The 10,325-nt window shown below is 34.9% G+C and overlaps 1 protein-coding gene and 1 long non-coding RNA gene across 6 annotated transcripts; one reads left to right on the forward strand and one right to left on the reverse strand.

The window, feature by feature from the left end:
* Positions 1–1,288: 1,288 nt before the first annotated feature.
* On the reverse strand, positions 1,289–4,627 carry LOC120355575. Its single transcript, XM_039444139.1, has 2 exons — positions 3,738–4,627; positions 1,289–2,254 (listed from the first exon to the last, which is right to left on the reverse strand). The coding sequence occupies exons 1-2, from the start codon at positions 4,263–4,265 to the stop codon at positions 1,433–1,435; spliced, it is 1,350 nt and encodes a 449-aa protein (XP_039300073.1). The 5' UTR covers positions 4,266–4,627; the 3' UTR covers positions 1,289–1,432.
* A 143-nt stretch (positions 4,628–4,770) lies between these two features.
* Positions 4,771–9,968, forward strand: LOC111055303. 5 transcript variants are annotated; one of them, XR_005573675.1, is made up of 3 exons: positions 4,771–5,130; positions 5,564–5,692; positions 9,668–9,968. It is a non-coding gene; the product is annotated as an uncharacterized LOC111055303 (long non-coding RNA). The 5 variants fall into 5 exon arrangements; XR_005573682.1 differs by lacking the exon at positions 4,771–5,130 and adding an exon at positions 5,143–5,249; XR_005573679.1 differs by lacking the exon at positions 4,771–5,130 and adding an exon at positions 5,240–5,316.
* The last annotated feature ends 357 nt before the right edge of the window (positions 9,969–10,325 follow it).

Genomic DNA, 10,325 nt, shown 5'->3' on the forward strand with positions numbered 1-10,325 from the left:
TGAATTTTTGATCAGACGAGTAAACATCATGGAGCAACGTAGCAGGAATTGCAACCTGGAGATCCATGGGATGGACGTAGCAGTGGGAGAGAGAGAGGAGGGAGGCCTGCCGACAATGGTGCATCGACTTGTCACCCAGCACTATGACGTCCCCATCGAAGATAAGGATATCGAAGTTGTGCACTGTCTGCCCAGGCGAAGGCCCGATGCTCTGTCAGCTGTAATTGTGCGCTGTTCATCAGAATGAGTAAGAGATAGCATTATGATGAAAAGGAAAACTGTAGTCAAAAACGACTCTTTGTTCAAGAATAAGAATGAAACTAAGCTATTTATTTGTGAAAACTTGACACAATTTAAAAAGTCTTTGCTTTGGAATGCTAAACAAAAGGCCAAGGATCAGGGTTGGAAATATGTTTGGGTTAAATTTGGAAAGATTTTTGCCAAGAAATCTGATGACTCCATTGTAGTGAAGCTATAAAATGAAAGGGATCTTAAGGCGCATTTACACCGGAGTTTGAAACACGAGTTGCAAACAGAAGTTGCAAACATCTCTAAAAACGCGCATTTTTAGACGAAACATTTCGCTGTTGCAAACAGTTTTTCAGTGTTTGCAACAGAAATTTTTGTTTCCACCTGAAGTCGGTAAAGATCAAAGGGAGTTGCAAACTTTTGTTTGCAACACTAGTTTCGGTCACTATGTGCCGTTGAAACACGAAACAGAAACATTTCCCCGCCATCTCCTATGCTGCCACCTCCACTCTCACTCATGTGATCACTCGAACCACCCTGTCTCGACTCAAGTGTCAGTAACCCTGTCTGGACCGCTTCCGGTTACCACGTGCTTGTTGTGAGTTCTCTTCTCTCGTACTGGTTGTGAGTTATCGCGTGCGTGTTGTGAGTGATCAGTGGTGAGTGACAATGGAAAATTTACTGAGTGAGATGGAATGGGGAGACGACAACATTATAAAGTTAATTAGTTTGTACAGAGAGCAGCAAGTCCTGTGGAACCAAACTATTCCCGATTACAAAAATAAAAACATGAAAAACTATGCATGGAATGACATTTCACGTGAAATGAATTTAAGCAAGGCAGAGGTTCAAAATAAAATGAGGAACCTTATTATTCAATTCAATAGAGAAGCTAAAAAGGGGAATAAGTCTGGATCGGGGGCCGACGATGGGAAAACCAAGTGGAAGTTTTTTCAACCAATGATGTTCCTGAAGGACAAAACGATCCCCAGGCAAGGTCGAGAGACAGCGGGGGAGCAAGAAGCAGTAGGCCCACAGGTAAGCTTTTTTTAATAATTATGTATATTTTTACTGACAAAATTTACAATTTTGAATAATTCATTTTCACAATAAAAATAAACACTTATGTAAGTTTGTGCTAGTGTTTAATCAGGATTACACTACAATTTTACATTGCCTTAACCTAATGCTTATCCTGCCAGGAGACTGATCCTTGAGGACTCTTAAAATATTCTGCAAACTCTTTTCGGATCTCCTTTGCTAGCTCTGAGGGTTTCCTAGGAATCCGCTTTAGATGGAGAAGTGTCCCCTGGGGCATTCCATCCACCCTCCACTGGCCAGGTACAAGAGTTCCACTTGCATCTTCACTATCATACGTCCCTGAGGGATTGTACGATGCACTTGATGACTCGCTCCTCCTTAAAAAGTTGTGCAGATGCGCGCATGTTAATACAATTCTCTCAGCGTTTTCTGGTTCAAGAAGAAGTGGTTTTCTGAGTATTCTAAACACTACCGATACAATTCCAAACACATTTTTGACGACTCTACGCGCACGGCATTGGCGATAGTTGAAGGTTCGTTCAAGACTTCCTTTATCATGGAGGCCTGGAAATGGTTTCATCATGTTTGGTTGCAGAGAGAATGCATCGTCTGCAAGCATGACGTAAGGTACTGGATAGGTCCTCCCTGGCAACATTTTGGGGCTTGGAAGGTTCAAATCAGATTCATCCAAAAGTTTCTTGATTTTGCTGTGAGCAAATACACCACCATCGGAAATGCGTCCTTGGCATCCAACCGAAACATAAGTGAAACAATAGTTGGCATCTACAACTGCAAGCAATACAATGCTAAAGAATCCTTTATAGTTGAAGTAGTCACTGCCAGTGTTGATTGGTGCTTGTAGCATTACATGTTTCCCATCCATGCTGCCAATGCAGTGAGGGAAGTTCCATTTTAGGTTATACTCTTCAGCGTGATGTAGCCACTCATCTTCTGAAGAGGGAAGCTGCAATCAGATGGAAGAAATTAATTATCTAGTACAACCAGTACAGTATAGCGTCGTATATTATTTATATTTATAGCCTGTATTCGCTACATTTTCCCGTCGTAGTAAATTGTGAAAACAATAAGCTTGAATAGCGTAATGCTGGCCACATTTTTCACTAAATTTTTAGCGAGTGAATTTTTAACTATCATACTATTAAGATACCCTCTTTTTTCCAGGATGGAACAGAAGTAGATGAACCAGCTCCTTTTGAAACCAGTGCAATTCCCCAAACAAGTGATGGAAATATTTCCTTGTGTGAGAAAATTTCCTCTGAAATCACCCCCTCCACTAGTAATTACCGTAAGCCCTGCAAACGTAAAAGGAACCCTGAGGCCCACGAAGCATATGAAGTTATGAAAAAACTTCAATCAACGATGCAACAAAAAGATGACTGCGATGTATTCGCTGAAAATGTTGCTTGTCAGCTGCGTCAAATCACCGATATTCGATCCCAAATGATAGCAAAACATAGAATAAATCAGGAAATTGGAATGTCTCAATTCGACATTTCTTATAACCCGCCATCAAATGGATCTTCTAGGCCTTCAAGCGCTGGTCTGGACCACCAGTTTAAACCAATAGCCGACGGGCTCGCAGTCGTCAACAATCTGGACAATGGTGATGACCCCGCAAAAAATACCTATACAGCATTACAGTAATTTTGTTTGTTGTTTTTGGCCCTTTTCAGTTTTTTTTATTGACCTATGTTATACTTTTTTATTTTTAAACTTTAAGTGGAGCCAAGTAGGCCTGCATTCGTTTCTAAATGTTTGATAGACTCTAAAATTGAACTTGTGGTTATGTAACCTGTAACGTATTAAATAAATGTTAATGATAATAAAGATATTGTTAGTGATTAGTTCTCAAAATATGAGTTATTTAAAAACTAAATATCCCTAATTACCTTTACGTTATCTCCCAACAAACCTATCTGAAGCAGATTAGTTCCTAATGGTTGTATTATAAAGTTAGGGGAACGATGTTTGCGCATGCGCACTAGCACAAATGGAGTTTTCACGAAAATGACAAATATTTTAATTCTGCACTTTTTAAGACTCAGCTTAATGCTATCGTGAGGTTAGGTTAGGTTAGACTATGTAAACCACTTTTACCTGGTAAATAAACCACTTTTACCGGCCTGCCACTTACTACTTAAATGCGCCAACTTGGTCACCTAACTTTATAATACAAGCATTAGCGTCTAGTATCAGAGCAGCACACACTTCTGGTACAAATAAAGCGAAATACCAGTAGTAGATTTATTGCTTAAAATTATAAAAATATATTTGCCATAAAATACCCTAGGACCTTTTAGGGGCGAGAGCGGGGGGTTCTTAAACAGGTTCTGAGTGTTAACAACAATATTTTATATTATATTATTTAAAAATGGCTGTCAAAATAACAAATATAGGCTATGTATAGTCTACTTATAACGTCTTACCTTTATGTTATCCTTCAGAAGATCTATTAAAGCCTCGCACACCTCAGGTACAAACAAAGATATGGTTGATTTTGATATCTTGAACAGGTAACTCAAGCTTGTGTATGAATCTCCGGTAGCTAAAAAACGCAAGGTTACGGCTAGTTTTTCTGTTACAGAAATAGCCTTTCGGTAATTCGTATCCATTTTCGAAATTTTGTGACCAATCATTGAAGTTATATATTCAAAATCCTCACTGGTCATTCTTACAAAGTTTTTAAAACTTCTGTCCGTTCTCAGTTCACCTGATAGAGGGTTGACATAATCTCTATTTAAATCGTCCAACAGGTCGTTTCCACTGTATGTAGCTCTGGAATTCAGAGATGGCCTCACCCAGTATCGTCTCGGCCTACGTTGCTTTGACAACACGACACACGCCGCCGCGGCTAAAATGACATCCTCGACACTTGACATCCTTGGAAGGACTGATCCCAGGAACCAGAACATAGGCGAGTCATAATCAAGGTTGAAAACATTTTCATGAAACATGGAAATAAAACCATGAAATAAAAGTTGCAAACTTTTATTTGAAACTACTGTTTGCAACTGCTGTTTGCAATAAAAGTTTGCAACTTTTTGTTTGAAACTTTGGTGTAAACGCGGCTTTAAGAAAATTATTGGCAATTAGAAGGATTAATCATGCGGGCTTTCATAGTTTAGCTTATTCTGTTATTTGTAATGACTTTATTGATTTTTATTATTGATGAGAAGAATAATAATCACTTACTAACACAATAATTATCAAATATAATATAGTACTATGAAATATCAGCTGATATTAATAATTTATTATAGTAAAACCACTTGTAGGTATTCTAGCATATTATTCTTTGTATCTTATTTGGACTTCTCGTAATGACAGATGAAACAAATTTATCGCAAAACAAATATGAAGGGTTCTATAGTGAGGTCAACGTTATAATGACTATTAGATCAACTTTGGTTTTGCTATCCTTGTCTATCATTCGACAAAGCCGGTGGTATTATCCTTTTCTAGGTCCACAACGATGCCAATTATGTTTATGACAGTGTAGAAATATAATTAATCAATGCAGAGAATCGGCATCGCTATTCTTCTACCTCTATCCACTGCCATTATAACGTGGACCTCACTATAACAATATAGTTAACCTAGAATAAATTCAACAGTCGTCAGTCTTGTTTGAAACAGATAACAGAGTTTTGAAAACTTGCAAAATATGTACATGACTATTATTATTTATAAACCACTATAATTTTAATTTGTGTTTTTACTGTTGGTTATGGTATTAGTTATAAAATGAAGTAGCAATAATGTAGCATACCTAATAAAAAAATCTTTATTATAACAAGAAAGAAACTGACTTATATGTTGGTAAGTATTTCATTATTTAGGATTTGAATTTTCCTATTGAAATATTATGTTGCTATTTATCCATGATAACAATTAATGTTTATTTTTCAAGGTTGTTGGTCATTAACTTAGTTACATAGGTACAGAATTTCCTAATACATTTAGAGTTAAACAATAAGCAAGTTTCACTGTGAATCAATGAGATTGGTTGATCAACATTGTTTCATTGTTTATCACTTTATTTTATAATCATGGGTATCACAAGTAATACAATAAGAAAGACAACTATATATTTTCAATGTTTTTAATTAAAAACATCAAACTTAAAACTAGAGTAGCATACCATATTTTATTGATTTGACTTATTTTGGCTATTTAGTTTTATTCTGATGATAATTCACTTAGCCTATATTTATTTAATTTATGCTAGGCCTAATTGGAAACTATTTTTCAGATAACAATAGCAATTGCTTTCCTGCGTATCATCATTACTACTGCCTATATCGTACCTATATTTTGTGTTTTCTGTGGAGAACGAATGGCTCAAGTTAATGAAGCTAATGAAATATCAAAAACCTACCAAGTAAGTTTTCTTTTAATATCAACCTATTAAAACTAGATGTAAGTTACTAAGTTTTGTGAAATGGTTTATTTACTTCTTTATGATTTAACTTCTTCAGCCCTTGCGAGTAATGCCAGGTCTTCGGCAACATTAAAAACAAGAAACTTTATAAAAGCTATAAAATATAAGTTGATGTGTTCCAATAATCTAATGAAATTAATTAACATTTGCAATAAGTAAACGTAGGTAGGCTACTGAGGCACCCATACTTGATTTGCTATGTTTTCATATAGAAAATAAAGTTTTCCTGTACGATTGCTGTTTTTCTATTATCACAGATAGCTTAGCCCCTTATCCTGTCTCGCTTTCTGTGTTTTATTGGGTGCACTACAAGCTTTTTAGTGAATCTATAGCAATGATTATTTTATTTGATATTTTTCCTATTAACTTATGATTAAGTTAATACAATAATAAAAAAGAACTCTACATAACCTCATTTATTATAACTCTACTTATATTGTATCATTTTTCATCACCTAGGCTTCTAGAAAGTCGCCTTTGTAAAATACCGGGGTGACTCGTCGACTCGGGGTGACTTTGACCCACGTCGCGGAAAAAGATTCAAATCATTTATCTCCGATATCTGTTATCCGAAATCGATGTTTAACATTTATATCCGTAGCCTTGATCATTATCTAGGTTTTACAATCAATATCTTGTCGAATCTCGATATATTACTTAACTATCAACATAAAATCTAGCTTCTTGCTTCATCTTGTGATTTTGTTGTCTGAAAACTTCGTAGCCTATTAGAAAACTCATTTCTAAAAGACTTATAATATCGGCGAGTACATTTATTTTTGTTTTTCATTATATTTTAATTGTTATACATAGTGATCATTTAGAAAGTCATTTTAGGTTAAAATTATGGTGACTTTGTCCCAGTATAAAAATTGTGTTATTATGCAGGATATATTATGCAAATACAATTCAATGTATGATAAATATAATGTATTCTACATAATAAAACATAATTATTCACCTTGCTTAAAATTAATATGCTCTCAATATTCATTTTTTGCTTATTCTGTAGCTGGAGCCAACATGCCCCGACGTACAAAAAATTTTAGGCAGCAGAAACATAAATATTTTTCAATAAATAACTTGTAATTTTTTGAAGTGATTTTCATTTGTTTTTAGTTTAATTATCCATTTTAAAGGTTGACATTTGGTTTTACTTTGTATAAATCTTGAAAATTAACATTTTTCCATATATTTTTCAAAGTTAGACAAAGTCACCCAACCCCTGGTTGACATTTAATCCAGGCAATGAATGCTCAAAAAAGGGTATAGAGGGAAATGTTTGGAAGACAATTTTTGACCCCGCAGATCTGTTGAGGTTAATAAGGAAGTAATATTAAAAGTCCCCATCCCTGTGCTAAGGGGGTGGGGGTGGTTTAAAGGTACCATTTTTTGGTTTCTCGCATAAAACTCAAAAACTATGTATCTTAAGGACTTAACTGTTATACAACAAACTAGCCGTCAGGCTCGCTTCGCTCGCCATATCCGTCTAGCCAGGGGGCTCCGCCCCCTGGACCCCCGACTGGATAGTCCAAAAATGAGATCAGCAGGCTCGCTTCGCTCGCCTGTATTTTTCATTTGAGCATTTTTATCATATTTTAGGACAATCCAGTCGGGGGTCCAGACTAAACGTCTGGCTAAACGGATATGGCGAGCGAAGCGAGCCTGACGGCTAGTAATATAATATTCCCAGGATTGAAGTAGCAGTGCCCAGTCAATTTTTCCGCGATAAATGCATTTAAATCTTCAACTTGGTGCAAACATAACAAAGTCAACTCAACTTAATGCCAACCTGACAAAATTATTAATTTAGTTGCCAGTTAACAACTGTTTCGAAGAGGTACTCTATCTAGATTATAGTTCTATATTAACATATGATATGTAAATTTCAATTATAATTAAGAGATTGGGAGAAGAAGAATATACATGCTAAAAGACGAACTTCAAACCCTTAAAAACAACCCTTAGAGTTAAAATATTGCCAAAAGATTTCTTAGTGCGCCTCTAAAGGGCCAACTGAACATACCTACCAAATTTGAACGTTTTTGGTCCGGTAGATTTTTAGTTATGCGAGTGAGTGAGTGAGTGAGTGAGTCAGTCAGTCAGTGAGTGAGTGCCATTTCGCTTTTATATATATATATATAGATTAAAGCTTACATAATCTCCTACAATATTTATTCTACAACTTTTTTTATATCTCCTCTAGTTTTCGAGATATTCGCTCTTGAAGGTGTGACATTTAAAAAAAAACACAATTGCCACAATTTTTTTTACTTTCCTTGCCCTATTACTATAGGTAAGGAAAGTATTGCTTTCCGAAAAAATAAGGTACCCCAATTTCTAAATTTCTATACGTTTCAAGGTCCCCTGAGTCTAAAAAAGTGGTTTTTACTTTCATTGCTATCCGAAAAAAATTAAGGTACCCAATTTGTAAATTTCTATACGTTTCGAGGTCCCCTGAGTCCAAAAAAGAGGTTTTTGGGTATTGGTCTGTATGTGTGTGTGTAAGAGTGTATGTGCGTCTGTGTACACGATATCTCATCTCCCAATGAACGGAATGACTTGAAATTTGGAACTCAAGGTCCTTCCCCTATAAGGATCCGACACGAACAATTTCGATCAAATGCAATTCAAGATGGCGGCTAAAATGGCGAAAATTTTGTCAAAAACAGGGTTTTTCGCGATTTTCTCGAAAATGGCTCCAACGATTTTGATTAAATTTATACCTAAAATAGTCATTGTTAAGCTTTATCAACTGTCACAAGTCCCATATCTGTAGAAATTTCAGGAGCTCCGCCCCATCTAGGTAAAATTTGATTTTAGATTTCCAATTATCAGGCTTCAAATACAATTTAAACAAAAAATTCCAAATGGAAAAGATTGAGCATGAAAATCTCTACAATTAATGTTTAGTAACATTTTCACCTAAAATTTAAAATAAGCTCGAAATTCGAGAAAATGTTATTATTTCAATTGCAAACTGTTGGCAACTGTTGATTCTATTAAATCATTCACTATGAAGAGATAGCAGACCTCGTGAGTCTCCAGCTTTATAGTCCTGTCACCAGCTGGCTTAGATCTTTGCATAGTAGACTTGCGATGCGCGGGAACACTAGCGTCAGGTGATAAATTTTCACAACAGCAAGGAAAGTTGTGTGAGTGCGCCACACCAGATTTTTCTATTTTTGCTCTTATAAATTTTTAAAAATCGATGGGAAAAATCCATGTTGATTATGAGCTTATAGAGCATTAAATTCTCCTCAATTTGATGTATAATTTCACACATTTACGAATTTCTCTACACCTTTTGCAGCAGCTTTAGTGTTGAGTGTGAAATATCCATTTTTGCAACAATAGACCAATTGACAAAGGAATTTGGAGGGAATGTTTCAAACAACATTTTTGACGTATCAGATTTGTTGAGACTAGTTAGGAGGAGAACATATCAAAAGTCCCCATTATATGATGCATTATTGGAGAGTTATAAGCCCTTAAAGAGCAAAACATTGGATAATAACCTGTTACTTTAACAATTACACACCTTCAAGAGCGAATTTCTGTTGTATTACTGTTGGGAATATCACAAAATTTCACTAAACAAAAAGTGTAGAGAATGTATCAAGCTTCATTTTTGAATAGTTAGTTATGTCGGTTGAATGCATTGTTTTCAAGATATGAGCGTGGAAGCAAAACGCTAAAAAATGCAACTTTTAAACCTTTTTTAGGTGGTTTGGTTTGAATAATATTTAAGTAATAAGTTTATAATAATAAATAATATAAAATATTATAATAAATAATAATAAATTTTAAATAATAAGTTTTAAATAATATTGTTACTTATACTATTTCATAAAAATAGCTCATTCAGCAATAAATACAAACTTATTTTATTAAATGATTTTTAATGTTTTGCAGGACAATTTCTGACATTTTACAACATTCTACAGGCACATAGAAGACTGGCTTATGATGGCGAAAGACTTTTGAAGGCGGTTACCTTGATTGGGATCATATCTATTAAACCTTCGAATCCTGCACTCAAAAGTAAATGTGATACCATTCAAATGGAATAAGATTGATTTGAATTGGAATTTGTTATTCCTGTATCATAGTGCATTTTTCTACTAGTTACCCTACGTATTGTACATTATTGTAATAAAGCACTAGCTGTTCCATAGTAGAAGTCTTTGAAATAAAAGGTTTCTTTTTCAAGTTAGTGTCACATTTTATATTTTTTTATCCATTGTATACGGTATATCCATTTAGTTTTAGAACATTGTATTAACACTACTATTGTTTCAAAAAGAGTCTGAATGTAATTTAGAAGATGATTCTATCGTATGATTCTTCAACGAATCCATCATAACTTACAAAAACTACAGCATTTGTTCTATTTACTTGTCAATAATCGTAGTTGCAGAAGCATTTGTATTTCCAAAACCAAATTTGGTATTTAATTATGAAGTATGAGTAAAGACATATTCGCCTACAAGACATAATTATTATTCGTTGAGCATTGTTCTGATGCTTCACTCCAACTGTACTTCTTCCACTACGAACTACTATACTCGCG

The sequence above is a fragment of the Nilaparvata lugens genome, chromosome 1 (genome assembly GCF_014356525.2).
Source record: "Nilaparvata lugens isolate BPH chromosome 1, ASM1435652v1, whole genome shotgun sequence".
Classification (NCBI taxonomy): domain Eukaryota; kingdom Metazoa; phylum Arthropoda; class Insecta; order Hemiptera; family Delphacidae; genus Nilaparvata; species Nilaparvata lugens.